Here is an 18,048-nt window from a genome sequence, read left to right as displayed (position 1 = left end):
TCCCTCAGAGTCAAAGCACTGAACTCTCCCAGTTTCCTCCTCCTTTTTTGACAGATCTTTCCATTTCTTACTCTAGTCCTATTTCCTCCCTTCATCCATTAAAATGGATGTATTCCCCCATACCACTGTCTTAGGCTCTCCATTCCTTTCTTTCTATATTCTCCCCTTTCCAACCTTTTCCACTAGTGCGTGTTTTACCATCGACTCTGGGCAGACAAATCACAAACAGTAGCTAAATTGATTATTGCTGTTTTATAGGTAAGGAGACCAAAGCTTGGAGAAATCAGGAAGTTTGCCCAAGGTCACAAGGACTAGGAAGTAGTAGAGCCAGGTCTTGAACCCTAGCAATCTGATTTCAGAGCCAATGCTCTTAACCAATACAATATATTGCCCTGCTTCCTAAGCCCCTCCTAAAGGATCACACCCAATTTTCAGTGGTCTTTTAGATCTTTTTTTTTAAAGATTTTTTTTTTTAATTTATTCATGAGACACAGAGAGACAGAGAGAGAGAGAGAGAGAGAGAGAGAGAGAGAGAGGCAGGCTCCCCACAGAGCAGGGAGCCTGATTCAGGACTCGATCCTAGGACCCCGGGATTATGACCTGAGCCGAAGGCAGACACTTAACCGACTGAGCCACCCAGGCACCCAGTGGTCTTTTAGGATCTTCCAACCTGAATATGTTGCTTGTACATCAAACATATGTCAATTCATCATCTTTATCAAGATCAGTTGATTTTGACTTAATTTGTTACATGAAAATTACATTCCTCATTATTCAGATTTCAAACCTCAGTTATGCTTATATCCTCTCTCTTCCTTATCCTTTTGTATCTTAAGGTTTCAGAACTCAGTATCTCACATTCTTCGCCAATCCATCCTGCTTATTCACTGCTGCCAAATAATGTCCTAGATGCCCTCTTTAATGTGTCTTCACATATTTAAGACAATAATCTCGGCGTGGCAATCAAACACTTTACGTGGTTTTAAGCTTTTATTCTTTTAAAAGATTTGAGAGAGTGAAAGGAGGGGAGGGAGCATGTGCATCCAGTGGGGAGAGGGGTAGAGGGAGAGGGAGAAAGAGTCTTAAGCAGACTTCCTGCTGAGTGTGGAGCCTGACACTACATGGGGCTCCAGTTCACAACCCTGAGATTACCACCCCAAAATTATGACCCTGAAATCGTGACCCCAGCTAAAACCAAGAGTCGGGTGCTTAACCAACTGTGCCACACAGGCGGTCCCTAAGCTTTTTTTCCTGATTTCCCATAGATTATTTTTTTTAAGATTTATTTATTTGAGATGGAGAGAGAGCATGAGTAGGGGGGAGGGGCAGAGGGAGAGGGAGAAGCAGACTCCCTGCTGATCAGGGAGCCCAACACACGGCTCCAACCCAGGACCCTGAGATCATGACCTGAACCAAAGCCAGACGCTTAACCAACTGAGCCACTCAGATGCCCCCAGATTATCTATCTTTTGCTTAAACAGGTATTTTTGGTTCTTCCCTGAATGTTATATGACCCCAGTGTCTTTGTTCTTCTTCCTTCCTTCTATCCACCCACTTAATTTCTACTTCCTCATTATTACTTTGCTTGTTTCCACAACTAAATGTCATTTCAGTACACTGAATCATATTACATTCTTCTGCTACTCATCTTTATCTCTTCTATAATTATGTGTGTCTCCTATTCTCCAAACCAGGCTGTAAGTTCTTTGTGGGAACTGACCACGTTTCAGTATTTCTATGTCCCTTACAGCTTGCTTTGCCCAAGAATAATACAAATGGTTCTCTTCTACCATCTTTTAGAAAATGCTAGCCTTCCCTTCCTCCCTCAACAACAGTACACATTAACTATCATATTCCTCAGTATTAAATGTTAAACTTCCAAAGGTACATAGTCACACAGATGAAAAGTGAGGTAGAGTTTATTTTCTTGGGGATAAGCAGGATATCAAATGATAGAACATTTTTGTAGGAATAAGGCTACTGACCCAGAGACTTAACCAAATTCCAAATTAGGTAATTAACTCCTTACTACCTAAATCTCTCTGCCCCTATGCTCGTTCAGCTGGGTAATACTGCCTCCTCTATTTCCCGGCTCTGGCTCTGGAGGGAATGTGATGTGCACCACGAAACAGCTGCAACATGCTACTTGGGGATGGCAGGCCTTACAGCCCTGGGCACAAGAATCCCTGAATGTCCCTTACCCGCCCCCCAGAAGTACTAGGAGACTCATTAGGTAATGTCTTAAGACCCCTGAATGAAAGATGCTAAATACAAGAATTTTTCAAAGGACTCATTTCACACTCCCTCTCCGCAACACTTTTTTTTTTCAAAGCTTGTTATTGAAGCTCTGAATAAAACATTTTCATGAAGGGTGGGGAGAAATTATCCTCTCAAAGCTAAGAGCTATTTTTAAAACTGACCTTGTGTGTGTTCACAGAATATTTCTAATGCTGGCCTTTCTAAATTTGGATTTATTCCATTTGGATTATTCAAAACATATACCTTAAAGTCTCTAATAAAGTTTGCAAAAGTTCAACAAATATGAATTCAATTTTTAGGGATCATTACTATTTTAAAAGATAAACTATCCCAGTGATCCTTCAGCCATCCCTGTTCATGCCTTAGGACCCTCTCTTTATTATGTCATTGGCAGAATATAGACACTATGATTATCAGGACTAAATGAAGGTTACAAAGCTACAGGCAATCCAGTAATTGGTTGTCAATATAAAACATAATTTTTTTCTTTCAAACCAGCTAAGGTTAACAATTTTGTTTGCCCTTTTCCTGAACATAAAGATGCATAGGAAGCAGTCAACCCAAAAGTTTTTTCCAAAAATGATTTCCAGATCACACAAGTATTAGAGAAAAGTAAGCCTCAATCCTATTTCTGTAGAAGGCAAACTTTTCTCTTTGACAGTTTTTTCTTTGCCCTCTCCAATTCTACTAAAATGATAAAATGGCCTGAAATCGGGAGATCTACACTCAGGAGAACAGAAGTGGACCATGACCCTCAAATTTCTGCTTGTAATCTGGAATTAGAATTTTTTCCAACCTACATTCTAATGACTATATCAACCTTGAATCACTGCTTTTGAAGTCAACAGAAGATTTTCTCCTCAGCAAAGCTCCTACCTCAACTCGAATATATTCTACCATGAATTTTATAAATTATAGAGAAAGTAAAACAATATTTCCTCCTTTGACTTATACAGTCCTTAAATTAATAAACTGGGGAAATCTTACAATTTTTTTTTTTACAGCTGTAAGATCCTTTTAAAAACGGAGAGAACATATTGCATGGTTGAACTTAGCTAGGGAGGTTAAATATCTAAAATGAAGTTATCTTCTAAGTAGTAGATGAGTAAATGAGTAAATTCCCATTACTTAATGATGGAAATAAATGACTATTTTCCAAGCACCAGCTTGTGCTAAATTATATCAAAGAATTAATCTGTGCAATTGTGAGCTTTCCTTAAAAAATTTTTTTGAAAAGGCAATAGTTGGAAATAATGTATACAAATCTTACTGTTAAAAGTTCTTGGTCCCTAAATGTGTATTCATTAATCATAAAATGATGCAGTTTGGGAGTCATGCAATCATTCATTTTATTCAATAGGTGTCTGTGAAGGGTACCAGGTACTAATCTAGACACTGGGAATTCCGGCAGAGAATATTAAACATCTTACTTTTGGTTTTGAACAGAAACCTATAAACATTTTTTGCAAGTTATTAATCTAACACCGCAACTGCAGAGACTATCTAAAACTCTCCTTGTTTATAAACACCAATGGAATTCCTTAGGGCACTTTTATGATACTGGTTGATAATAAATAATAATAATAATAAAAACTCTAATTATCCTCCTTTCCTTTATCTTCCACTTAGGCACTTAATTTTTTTTTTTGTATTGCCCCAAAGTTAAATAAAACAAAATGTGAGGTTGACAAGAAGTTGCTATTCCTCTTATCAGCTGTTCATCCCTAATGACTCAAGGCTGTAAAATCTCACAATCCACCTTATTTAATAGCTTCCAACAGATCTTGCTGTACTCACTAATTCATGCAAAAAAAAAAAAAAAAAAAACCTTTCCATCTCTTTTCATCAGTTTTTTGCATGCTTTTGTGAAAATTTATACATGGTAAGTCAGTCACTCTGGGTACAAAAAGTATGCATCTATCTTCTTTTAAGTTTGCTCTTTACTGACACTTCCTGATTACTCACTTCTCATGAACTTTTTATTTTTTAAAGATTTTATTTATTTTAGAGAGACATAGAGAGAGAGCATGAGTGGGGGAGGGGCAGAAAGAGAGCAGCCCAAGCAGACTCTGAGCTGAGCATGGAGCCTGACTCAGGACTCAGTCCCAGGACCCTGAGCCAAAATCAAGAGTTGGATGCTTAACCGACTGAGCCATCCACGTGCCACTCTCACGAATTTTTTAAATAATTTCCTATTAGTTTATCTTTTCTGTCCATCTTTAAATTCAAAATTGGTTATTTTCAAACATTTAAAATAATGTAATGATAGCATGTGTATGGCATTACTGAAGTGGTTCCAATGGACACACAGACCATGAAAATGATAACCCCTAATCATTGAGCCACTTTATATTACATGATAAAAAACAGCAGTAAGAATTTACAGTTGCTCAAAAACTTACTAAATTATACAAAACTCTTTCCAAAAAAAGCATAATTTGTCATCAAGGAACTAATAAAATAATTTATGAATTAAAAATTATTTTACAGAGTTAGTGTATTCCATTTGACATGAAGCCTTAACTCAATTTTCACTTACTTTTATCTGTCACAGGTCTGTCTTTGTTAAGCATATGTCTTCTTCTAGACACAGAATCTTATTTGCTTACTCATCCATTTGTCCACTCACTCAACAAACATTTACAAGTATCTTCAATACTGTAATTACTGTGCCAGGCACAGATTCAAAGATAAGCTTAAAAATGTCCACAAGATGTTTGAAAGCTACAACATATATAAAATACAAAAGGAGAAATGTGAGATCAGCTGCTTAAGAAACATGAAAAAGCTATTCAGAGGAGTAGGAGAAGAATCACTTCAGCCCAGAGAAGGAAAGGAAGGGTGGAGAATAAGTTAGAGACAGCATCATGGAAGCAGCAGCACCTGAATGGAGTCTTAAAGAAGGATTTCAACAAGACTAGATGTACTCATTCTTTCTGGAGGGTGGAGCCAGAACTTTCTCCCTTCCTTTGAACAGGCTGCTTACTTTGCCTGGACAACCATTTCTCCCTCCTCTACCAGGCTCAATTGCCATTCAAAAACACAATCTCACACATCTCTTCAAGAAATCTGTAATAACAACCTCCTCCAGCCTGTATCTATATATGAAAGCCCTGTCCATAATTCTATTATAGTCCTCAAAAACTATACTGTACTTGCCAGGTTATCATTCACACGAATAGACCACAAAATACTTGAGGGGAGATCTCTATCTTTCACCTCTGTATCCCTAAAATTTATCAAGATGCCCAGCACAGTGGGTAATGATGAACTGAATAAATGAAAAACAACAAAACAAAACAAAACAAAACGTGGGAATTGTCAGCTGGAGAACCTGTTTAGGAAGCTGTTTAAAAGAGCTGAAGAAAAAAAGAGCTCAAGTTAGACTGGTGAAAAAGGAAGAGATGGAAAGTGTTGAGATGGGTTAAGGAAAAGAAAGAAAATCAAGCAAGCTTGAAAGTCCAGGAAAATTATGGCACCATTCATAGAAGGAGGAAATTACTGAGTCCACCAGGGAGGAGTAGAGTTTGGGCCTGGATTACTAATGAATACACTTAACAGCAGAAATTCAAGTTATCAGAACACAGTCTCCAAAAATCACAGAAGTATTTCTTTACCAAAATATCACATTTTAATTTAAACACTAACGCCACGATGTGGCATATTTCAACTCTACAACTTCTCTATAAGATAGAATAAAAATCTAATTTTCACTAACTAAATTTACCTATAAGGTAGTTTTATATAACTTGCTCTTGTTTTATTTTAATGTGTAGGCATCATCATTAACGAAATTGTTTCAAAAAGACATAAGGAGAAAATAATTTCCTATTACTATATAAATTCCAAATAATTTAAGCCTTCCCTTGCCTTAAGGGATAGGGTAAAATTATATACTAATATGAGAATACAGTTTATTCCATAAATTTATGCATGTACAATACATATACATATACCATACAATTAAATATATCTAGATAATGAGAGCATAGATTTTCCATTGGTAACTGATCGGCCAACTGAAATCAACCGATTAATTAAAAAGTTCCAGGGCATGGAGAAATAAAAAGAGATTTCTCTCCTAAACAAAGAGATAGTGATTAACTCTTGGAGCAAGGCAAGAGATGGGGATCAGAAAAGAACATACAGGTAGCTTCAAAAGTAGAGGGAATACTCTAGCTATTGAGTGGAGGTTTATTGGGTGCTTACTGTTTCATACTATATAAAATATAATTTCATATATAAGATTTTATGTAATAAAAATTTTTTTAATCCCTATGTAATCTAACTAAAAAAAGACTCTTAGGTAGAATCAACAGTTCATAAATATTACATGACAATATCATCTATATACCTAAATGACTTGCTGCACCTGTTATTTTTCCAACATAGTAATATAAAGCTGTCAAGTTTTATAATTTATAAATTTTATAAAATTTTATAAAATATTTATAAAACTTGACAGTTTTATATTTTTCCTTTCACTTGCCACATTTTTGTATAAATCTGACACATACAACAGTGTTGTCTAAGAAGAAACAACAAAACAGCAAACATTTGTCTTCCATCCTTCACTGGTTAAACAAGATGAGCCAGAGAAATAGAATGCCTTTCTGAGTACCTCTCTGCTTTGGTTAAGGACTGAGTTTTTCTTTTCGGCAACATGTGAATCATTTAGAAGAAGTAATCCTAGGAACTTATTGTATATTGAGATATTTTCAATCAGTTAATCAATTAAGTTTACCAAAACACTTCATTCTTCTGTAATCGTTTTCCTACTGTTTTAATAAGATTTTTCACTCCATTGTTTTCCTTCCAGAAAACAGCACAGAGGGACTGTCAAACTTCAGTTTGATTTTAAGTTACTGCAGCACTTAAAACACTATCTTCTCTCACAAGTTGGAACTCTAAATATATTTTCCCAAAGAAATACTCAATTCTATATGGTGCACCGAGAAAAAAAGATGTGTAAGACGTAGCCCTTTTTATGAAAGGCCCTGAATAATCTCTCCAAATTGTTTATTTAGACTTTGGTACTTGAGCCCTATCTGCATTATAGTTTTAAAAATGTATTTAAATCTATATTATATAAAAGCCTTTCTTTATCTCTTCAGGCAGAAATAATCTTTCCCTCCTTTGAAAATCAACAGCACTTTATTCATGCTAGATTTAAACCATTTATGTCTTCTATGATGTCTATTTGTGTAGATAGACTTACTTTTCCTAACACTCTGCCTACTGTACTCATTCAATATTTATTAAATAAAAATAAAATAAGGCCACATATGTGAATGTGCTTAGTAATCTATAAAGTAGTATGAAATGTAAATTACTACAAAGGTTTTGTGTTTAGAGTAAAAATATTGCTAAGACTCCACTTAATGTATAACAGTGCAATTTACTAAACAATCATTAACTAATTGTCAATAATAAAAAAAACAACACTGTGTACACCGTACCCTAATAAATGCAGAGAGACAGATGTTAAAAAAAAAAAAAAAGAAAGAAAAATGCCAACTCAGCCCTAGATACACTAGGGGTTAGTCTGCTATGGTATCAGCCCAAGAAAAAGACTTTTAAAAATTAAATAAAATTCTAGTTAACAAATGAAGTTAAATGCCCAAGACAATCCTAGTATGTACTTTATAACAATTCATGATTATTAACCTTAAAAGGGCCCATAAAAATTTACTAATTTTTACACCAAGTTGATTCAATATTTCAAGGGAAATGAAAGGTATTAATCTAATTGTATAAACAATGAAGGTTCTCCAGGTGTTCAATTCCTACTGCATGATCAGTCAGGCAGAGGTTGACACTAGTTATTAATATCACAGTAAGGTATCTGACAACCACCTTCTTTATTAAGTTCGCCTATTTTAATGATGCTGGAATACAGAAAAGATTATTATTTCCTAGAAAAGCAGATTTACATTTTTATCTCCTAACCAGTCTGGACAACAATAATATTCTCATTCACCAAAAGAGGAAAATAGATATCTAGTATCAAAATCTATGTCAGAATGCAAATACAACTAAACATAACTAAAGGACACTAAATGCTAAAAATGATACATGCCACTTTGGGGCCCAATAATTAAAGAGCCATAGAAATTCCATATGCAAAAATAAAAATAATTTACTAGTTTTGTCTTAAAACACTGCTCTAAGAAACTTTCAAAAAAATTAATTTGCCCAATTAGCTCCAAATTGCCAAATCAATAATGTATAATCAGAACAATTTGATTCATCTATAACATCTCAGTTCTGCTTTCCAATTTAAGACAAGTAACCATAAGGCTGAAAAATGACAGTAATTTCTTGACTGCCTGAATGCCAAGGAAGAAAAAAAAAAGTAGCAGGAGTTATTGACATCTCTATTATAACATAAAAAAAGACTATTTAAGGACATAAATGCAACATTTAGATTTCATAAATGAGACCTAATTTGGTGTACATGGTCAACTAGTTTTATAAAGTCCTGATTCATAGTCTACAAAGATCATCAATTTGGGAATTAACAAAACTAGCAAAAATCAAAGAATGCCAAATGATTTAATTGTGTTATATCTGTGAAGTATTACACAAATATAAAATGAAGTCTTTTTTTTAACTTTACCAAGGGAGTAGAAAAATTTGTAATAGCATACTATTTCAAGCTTCTACTGTAGTTTACATTTTACAAATACAATGACTGTGGCATACCAGACCCCATGTAATAAAAAGTGGTTACTAATGATCAAAAATTACATTGGAAAATGAACATCAAGAAGTCATTACTACCATAAAAAAAATCTTTTACCACAGGGAGCCTTTAAAATGTGAAATAATCACAAATACTATTTCTAAAGAAATCTGCTATCAGAACCATCAGTCCACTGGATTCTGAACTGTAATCACAACCCTTCATGGACTTCGCATAACCTGACAATACGTTACAGTTATAAACATGTCAAAATCAACAAAGTATGAAAACCGCAGAGCAAATTAGCATTTGTTAAGTACCAACCTAATTGTCTGGGACCAAAATGATATAATTTCTACTTCCCATGGTAAAAACAGGAATTAAAATTCTATCATCACTAGCCACCATTTATTAAGCATGTCTTCTAATCCCATCTAATGAAAAACTTAAGAAATTTCATATAAAATGTTTGAAACTTTTCTACATTATTTATTTTTAAAACAAGCCAAACTATATATGAGATAGATTATCTGATCAGTATCTCATAATGAATGCTCTGTGCATGCACGTGTTAACGCAAAAGGGAAGAAATTCTTCAACAGACTCTGAGTCTCCCAAATATGGTTTGTGCAACTAACAGCTGAGAGGAAATGCAACTGAAACTGTCTGTTGGAAATCCATTAACATCTAGGCACAGGAAAAATGTCTGGGTGACAGTATAGTTGGATGCGCAAATTTGTGCAGGAATATAGCCAAATTTTTGGCAATCCCTCGTGGTCTTAAATGTATTGACAATGGCCTTTCTTTTTCAGTTGTAATACTACATTTAAAGAACATTATTTGAGTTGGAGGACCTGCCTGATCTTTAAAACAAACAGGCTTAAAGCTCAGATTTACAAAGGCATGGCATTTTAAATAATACAAACAAAAATTTGGACAAAAAATTATATGCTCCACAAAAAGTGCTATGCACAGCCAAAAGAAAACAAATCAGTACATTAAGGAAAATAATGTATGCTAATTTACATATCATTCTAATTTCCTTTTAAATATATTATCTTAAAATTTTCCGCAAAGATCATTTTAAGGATTATTATAGTCTGAGAAGGGAGTGTTTTTAAAGCAATGTTCATATTTTAAAGCATATGTTCTTAATATACTACTTTATAGATTACATCTAGTATTCACTTGTTAAATAAACTAAGTATTTAACTTTACAAACCATTTAATAGCCACATTTGATCCTAGTCACTCTGTATTGAGCCCCACCTATGTCCTCAATGCTGTGAAATATTATATTAAACAATGAAAGCGTTTTTAAGAGTTTGTAACTTAATATGGGTATAGTTTAAACAAATGTACACATTTAAAGATATAAATATGCTATAAGCAGCTCTAATTGTGGTGGTGATAAAATAAATTGAATGTTTTACAGGAAAGTACTGTAATATTTTACAAGTGAGCAGTAATAGGTAAAATTGACATAGTACTTTGCAATTAAGAAGTGATTCTCATAAAATTCACTGAATCCTCAAAACAATCCATGATACACTATGACTATTTTTGCCCCATTTTATTGATGAAGAACCTAAGATCAAGAAAAGGTAAGTAACTAAACCAAATTTACACACTAAGTACTAAAGCCAAGATTCAAATTGGGTTCTCACAGCTAAATCAAGGCTGCCCCTGGATTTATAATTTTCACATTCTTTCATGTAAGTAATCTCATCTGATCCTTACAACAACCCAAGGGATAATAATAGCAGCTAATATTCACTGAATACATATTATGTATCAGGTACTCTTCTATACTATATTAATTCACTCCTCACAAACCCTATAAAAGGAAGGGTTACATTATTACTCCATTTTACAGGTAAGAAAACGAAGGCTCATCAAAAATACATAAATTGCCCAAGATTACACAGCTAATAGGTAGGGGAATCAGAATTTAAACCCAGGGCATTTAGTTCCAACACCTGCTTATTTACCACCTCACTCCTCAGAAGGGTGAACATAGCAGGTTAAGAAACTTGTCCAAAGTCACAAGGAAAGAAAACTGGAGAAGGAGAAGAAGGATGTCTTCTAGCACTTCACCCTAATTACTCTTCCTAAATATAATTGGAATCACTGAATCCAGATGAGGCAAGGTGGCTTTGGGTGTAGATAGCACTTTAAAGCACAGTATGAGCAGGTGAGGAACACTGGCAGGAAGAAGGAATCCCATCTGGTTAGAGACAACTTATCTTCCATAGACCGGAGGCAGAAGAAAGGAAAATAAAATGTATGTGAGCAGAGACACGTGTATTTGCCTTTCTGACGTAGGGAGTAGGAATTAGGGTAGATGAAGAGGGATGACTCTAATTAAGGAAATCAGTAGAAGTGAAGCACAAGACTGATTTATTTTGAGAGAAAGTTTAAAGCCACCGAGAGATTTTGGATAGGTATTGTAATGCCTCCAAAAAACTGATACCCCTACTCTTGCCAAAAGTACCTGGCACACAGGAAGAAAACAAAACATGTAAGCACTGAAAGAATTACACATTTTCATTTTTTTCTTTTTAAAAACTAAAATGTCATTTACAGTTTAGCAACTCCTTTTGACTGTTAAGAACCTTCCTTTGGAGAGAAGAGGGAAAGGGGAATCTAATTGAGCATAACGTGCTTCTCAGGAGTTCTCAGGCTATGAAGCCATGGTACTGCTTACTTTAGCACACAGACTTTCCTCAGAATGCTGTTAAAACCTGATGCAGGAAATCACAACAAAATCTCGCTCAAATGAATAAACTGAAATGCCAATCTAAACCTCCAGTATATGTAAAGGGAGAGTTTGTAACAGATAGGGGGAGAAATCACGGCAGAGATCAAATACAAGGATACCAGGATACTAGGAAGCAGGGCTCTTTAGAAGACAAATTAAGCGAGGCAATCTAACCCTAATAGAATTTCTTCTCTCATTACTTAAAATAAACCAGGTCACTGAAATGGGCTTATACTGTGGCATTTTGTGCATTTTAATTTCACTTAAATTTCATTAAACCATAAATTCCCATGGAAATACCTTAGACACGTGCTCACAATAATTAGAATGCCTAACATTTCAGTGTAAGTACTTTTGCATGAGGTTCAACAAAATAGAAAGAATGCAGTGAGGTCCCTTTAAGTTTTGTGCTTATGTCAACAGCTATTTTATGATAAGAATTATCTCTGTGGCTATAAAGCATGTGTAAAATACATTACAGGAGTCCATGAGAAGCCTTAATGTGGAAGATCCAGTAAAGGTCTGGACTGCACACAGACTCATCAAAATCCAGCTAAACTTCCTAGAATATAGCAATGATAAATTTTTCCTCCCAAAGCTATTACTGTTAAATATACCTTGTTGAACTAAGTTCAAGTGTAACTACAACTGAAATATGATTCAACTGAGCTATGACCTATTTTTCCTCTCAAAAGCAAAAGAGAATAATGACAGTTGTGAGACTTATATTTTTCCATTCCAGGGTATTTCTGAAAGTTATTTCACAGCACAGCTAAAGGCAAAATGCACTCAGTGACACTTATTTGCTCTAAAATATAGTTATGTATGCTATTGCTCATAGGACAGTTGTAATTATTTAATAATTTGTTGTTAAAATTCATGTGTTCACTTTTAAACTATACATACCAAGAAGCATTCTGGAAGGAAATAATCTCAAAATGTAATAGGACACCTAAATCTACAGTTCAATTATAACTATGTATCTACAGAACAGAACCAACATCAACATGACAAATACAAAATTAACATATACTGTATATGTGGTTGAAAATACCCACCCCTTGCAGAAAGCTTTTTGGTGTTGATAATTTTGGCAGCATATTCTTGTCCAGTAGGGATTTTCATACATCTTCTCACCACTGAGAAAGCCCCCCTGAAAACCAATAATTAGCATGTCATCAATATAATCAGCTCTGATATCCCTTTAAAAAATTACAACAATCTGAGCATTTTTATTGCATTTAGTGATTTGTAAAATATCAGTGCACTACAGTAATATCCAGAAAACGAACGATTCTTCCTGGAAATCCAAACCTTCTTTAATGTTGAAGAGTAAAAGTAAATTTTATTTAACTGGGAGCACACATTTATTAATCAACAAAATGAAAGGAACTGCCAATTATGATGGCTCTTGTTTGCACATGAAATTTGAAAACATTTTACAATCACACTCACACAGCACCAAATGCTCTGAGGAAAAAAAAAGAAAAGAAAAGAAAGAAACCCTGCAAAAAGCATGGCTGAGGAGGAGCAGCAAAAATCTTCTGCCTATTTATTTTGTTAGAAAAAAAATTAATGTGGCTCCGAGTAAGTAAATATGGCGATTGTTTTCATTAAAATATAAATCTTGGGAACATTTGTGTGGTTTAACAAATCCTGATATGGTGATTTCTCTGTGCCCTGTTTTGAGCTGGGGGAAGGGAGAGATTTGAATTAAGCTGCTCCTCCGACATATTCTCCATGTTTTAACAGCAGACAACATATAAATATATAAGGATATAATTTTCATTACATTTAAAGGATAATTATATTTTCTTGAATTCAATTGTATAAAACAACCACATACATATAAACGCACCCCTTTCAGAAGTAATAGTCGACACTAGCGACAGAGGGATTGGGTTTGGGTTGGATGCTACATAAATCAACATTCACGGTTTGGCCCCTAGGTCCCTAAGCACACAGGTCCTCAGAAGGTCTCCAGTCCCCTTCCTTAAATTCTCCGAGTAGTTCCGCCTGTCGGGCGTAGGAGTCGTTTTATACAACGCTAGGCTACCCTTGGGAAGCTTTCTCTCGGTCTCCAGGTCTTTCCCGTTGCCTGTATAAATAAATCCTCCCAGCGAATGCGAAGAGGCACACGTAAATCGTAGGAAGGATGATGATGAGCGAATAATCTAATGCAAAGAATAATAGTGGATATGGGGCAGGGGTTCGAGTTCCTTTGGGTGACCCTTTTCCTGGACAGAACTACTGATGCGAAATAAGACTCTACGACAAGTTGAACTTTCGGCATCAATAAATATGGCACCGTCTGTGGCAGTGAGTTCTCATCCGTACGTGGGTTGTATGGCCGACACGCCGGCTAACCAGGAGGCATCTCTATTTACAGAAAACATGATCTATGTTGCATTTTACATGGGTTCTTGTTTCCTCTACACACACACACACACACACACGCTCGCACACTTCTCAGGATGACAGCTACAACTGCAGGGATCGTAAATCCACTAAGTCTCTAGTGCAAGAGGGTGGGGGAGCGGGAGAAGGTGGGTTTAGGATTATCGGAATGGGCCACCACCTGGGGTGGAGGGTCTTTTCCCGTCTCTGTCCTCTCCTCTTGCTAAGGCAGCACCTTTCTCAGAGCTGCCACACCACTGGCCCTCCTCCCTCTCCTCTGGTCTCCCAAACTCCCTCGCCCCACGCGGGAGGCCGGTGGGTCTGGGGTAACGCGACCCGCCCTCTGCTGGAAAGGGAACGTGCGGATGCGGGTAAAGGCGCTTACTTTCCGAGCTCCTCGAAAAGCTGATACTCGTCCGTGAACCTGGTGCAGGTTGTGGTCGAAGCCATCCTCGGTCCCTGGCTGGGAGCGCGGCAGACGAGACTCGAACAGACGCGCGGCTTCCCCGGGACTGGCCCCACGGCGCTGTCACCCAGGGCCGCCCTCACTTTCCTCGTCCGAAAGTAGCTCGCCCGGGAGGGAGTGTGCGCAGGGGCGGGGCGGGAGGGGAGATGGCCAGAGAGGGTGGCGTGGGGTCTCCTCCCCACGGTCCGCCGTTTCTCTTCCTCCTCCTCCTCCTCCTCCTCCTCCTCTTCCTCCTCCTCCTCCTCCTTCTCCTCCTCCGGCCCTTGCTTCCTTCTCCTCTGGACGCTCCACCCGCCCCCCTTCCAGCCCCTCTCCCCAAATGCAGGAGGCAAAGTACTCAGGAAGAAGGGGCCGGGAAATGGAAAACAGCCGGGCACGGGGCGAGAGGCAAGCAGTTGCGAAACAAGCGCACCGGGGCTGGAGGGGTAGGGGCCGAGGGGAGGGAGCCCGAGGGGGCGGAGGCCGAGGAGCTGGGAGCGGACAGCTCGAGCCCAGCTGCAGCTGTCAGCAGGCGCGGGCGCCGGGCGCGCCGGGGCTCGGCCGAGCGTGCGCGCCCGGGGCCGGCCTGCCTCCCGCGGGCACCTCGGCTGCCTGACGCTCCCCCACGAGCCCGCGCTGCTTCGAGACTGCGCGGCGAGAGAAAAGAGCGCTCGGGTGGGGCGAAGCCTAGTCGGCCGTCCCCAGGCCTCCGCCTCCTCCCCCCTCACCACCCCCCCCGCCGCCTCCTCCCACCACTCCCTCCGCCTGCCAGCACTCCTTCCCTCTCGAAGCCCCCTCCTCCCCGGTCCCACACCTCCCTCTAGCGACTCCCAACCCTATGCCTTCGCGGATCTCGCTCTCCCGCCCCTGGGTCTCACACTCTCGCAAACCCGTCTAGGGAGAGACCAGGTGGGTGGAAGAGGATGTACGAGGGAGAAGCCTACAGAGGGTTTAGGTAAAGGAGGCGAGACGTCAAAATTACCCAGTTAAACTCGCTATAAAGCTGCTGCCTAAATCTGGGGTTGATTTAGCGGAAAGATGCTGGGTTAAGTCGTGAGCTGCCCGGGGATGCTGCCGGGGCCCGTGGAGGCCCCCAGCCCTGTTGGGGGCGCGGGGCACTAGAAACCGCTCCAAGCCGACCCGCGAACCGCGGTGCCCCGGGTGGGAAGGGCGAGGTGAGCCACCATTTCATCTCGGCGCCGCTCCGTGTTGACACAGCGGGGGCCGGATGTGGGCAATTGACAGTTTCCTTAGAAGGGTTCCAGTCTCCCACGGCCTCCCAGTGACTCCGGGCCCACCCCAGCAGAAGCCCCGCGGCGCGCTCCCAGCCCGTTTAGCGAGGGGCGACGCCCGCCGTGCGCCACGTTTCACTTCTGATATGACTGCCGCCTCACTCTCCACTTCCCCCCGCCGTTTTCTAGTTTGGGTTGCTCAGACTCTGGCAACCCCCGAAGGCCTTTGCTTCGACCATGAACGCTAGAATGAAAGCAAAAACTCCCCCATTGAGCCACACCTTCCTTTCAGAGTAACTCCCCTGTAACCTCAGTAAGTTCTGATAGTAAAGCTGTTTCTCGCGAGATTTCCTGCCCTGGCTGCGGGGGCAGGGTGCTGGGAAGGTTGGGTGTCGGTCACGCGACCCGGTTGGGACTGACGTCACTAGCATCACGGGAACACGTTCTAGCCCGTTTCGTTTTGCAAAGAAAAAAAGGGAAAGGGAGAGGACAGGACGAGTGTGCTCTGCTTGTATGGTCAAAGATCTGGCTAGTGACACATAAGTATACTTTGTAAATGACTCTGAAAAGCCACTTAATCAAGAATACGTCCTATTCATTAGCATACAGTAGATAGGGGGAAAAATAATTATGCATTACATTTAAAATCAATCAATGATTGCAAAAACAACCCCTGGGCTTTTCTTACAGTCAGTCTTACGTCTTTAATAAACTATGCAACTGCAAATTTAAAGGCAGAACAAAAGGGTTATGAACGGTATTTCCAAATTACTGTCCTTTGTTCTACATGGGACCCTAAAAACTTCGCAGTTCTGCTAATTTGTTCATCATTAGCATTACATCATGGATTCAAAATTCCACATCTGGAAGATAAAAGATAACTTGGATATACACACAATCTAAAATTTAGAGGAATTGTTGCTCGCTCCCAGGGGCTGCTATTGATTAGTAAATTACCTTGTCCACGGTTACACATAATCGTCAATTCCCTCATTTCCTCATCTGGGGAATGCTAATCTGCCAATAGTAGAGCTTTTACTGAAGTTTTCAAAATATTTACAAATTTTAACAGTTTTAACAAATTTGAACTTTGTATATATTTGTATTCCCAGCGGTAAAAAGCAATTAGAACATTGTGTAAAATGTAATAATACAAGAGGATATCAAAAGCTATATAAAGAAAGAAACAGGTGTCTAAGTATTAATAATTGAGCTATAAAACTGAAAAAAAAGATTCGGTCTATGCTAAAGGTTTTTAACATATCTTAAATACTTAGCAATATGGTTCCAAGTTATAATGCAATAATTTAATTTTCTCTGAATCTAAAAATGAAACAAAAAGTAAAATTAAAACAATAAATAAAGATAATATTAAATTTTACAACTCCAGGGAAGAAAAAAAATTTTTTAAATATTCAAGTAATGAGGCCTACATAATTACAGTATTTATCTCAGTTATTTAAACTACCAATAATTGTGAATGGTTATGATGATTATATGATACAATGAAGGAAACATAACAGTTTTAATACTGATGTATTATTCAACAATAAATGTGTATTTTAAGTACTGCTTGCTCAATATTTGTGCTGTTTCTTGATTTATATCTTAGACTGATTAAAATATTTATCTTATTTAAACAAATATTGACAGTTATTTCTGAAGTTTGGGCTTTCTTAAGTAATCCTTCTAGATCAGTAATCCTTCTAAAGTTACACAGAAATTCCACTTGGATTATCATCTCTTGCCTTCTTCCTGGTCTCCTGCTTCTGCCCTTGCCCCCCTTCATTCTAGTCTCTTCAAGTCAGGCATAACGGTCCCCTTAAAACCTCAGTCAGAATAAATCATGCCTTTGCTCAAAAACTTCTGAAGGCTTAGCATCTCAATTAGACTAAAAACCAAAATTCTAAAAATGACTTACAAGGCCCTCAGGGATCTGCCCTCCACACTACTCCATTAGTCTTCCTACCCTCAATTTGTGCCCTGGCCCATTCTACTCCAGCCACATTGGCCTCTGCTGTTCCTGGAGCATAACTTGGCATGATCCTGGAACTTCACATTTGCTATTTTCTCTTTCCTGGAATATTCATCTCTCCTATTTCATTTCTTCATCTCCTTCCAGTATTCTCTCAAATATCACCTTATCAGTGCAGATTTCCCTAGCCAATCTGTCAATTATTGCACATTTTTCAGACAGGATTTCTATTTGCACTGCCTGCTTTATTTTCCCCCTAATATCTATTACCATCTAGTATACTATAAATTTTAT

General features: G+C 38.3%; 1 protein-coding gene across 6 annotated transcripts in view; it reads right to left on the bottom strand.

Annotated features, from left to right (window-relative positions):
• Window positions 1–14,767, bottom strand: part of CAMK2D (calcium/calmodulin dependent protein kinase II delta) — a 316,939-nt gene extending 302,172 nt beyond the window's left edge. For all 6 annotated transcript variants that reach the window (XM_028121257.2, XM_028121262.2, XM_028121260.2 and 3 more), the window contains exons 1-2: window positions 14,488–14,767; window positions 12,764–12,858 (exon numbers count right to left, since the gene is read on the bottom strand). In XM_028121257.2, coding sequence (XP_027977058.1) covers window positions 12,764–12,858; window positions 14,488–14,552 — 160 coding nt within the window. In that variant the 5' untranslated portion in view covers window positions 14,553–14,767. The remainder of the gene's footprint in view (window positions 1–12,763; window positions 12,859–14,487) is intronic.
• Between the last annotated feature and the right edge of the window lie 3,281 nt (window positions 14,768–18,048).

Source organism: Eumetopias jubatus, unplaced genomic scaffold (assembly GCF_037043125.1).
Source record: "Eumetopias jubatus isolate StellerSeaLion01/CBP00866 unplaced genomic scaffold, mEumJub1_p1.0 scaffold_2, whole genome shotgun sequence".
NCBI lineage: Eukaryota > Metazoa > Chordata > Mammalia > Carnivora > Otariidae > Eumetopias > Eumetopias jubatus.
The sequence above is the reverse complement of the archived record's forward strand: the minus strand, read 5'-3'. Positions and strand labels throughout refer to the sequence as shown.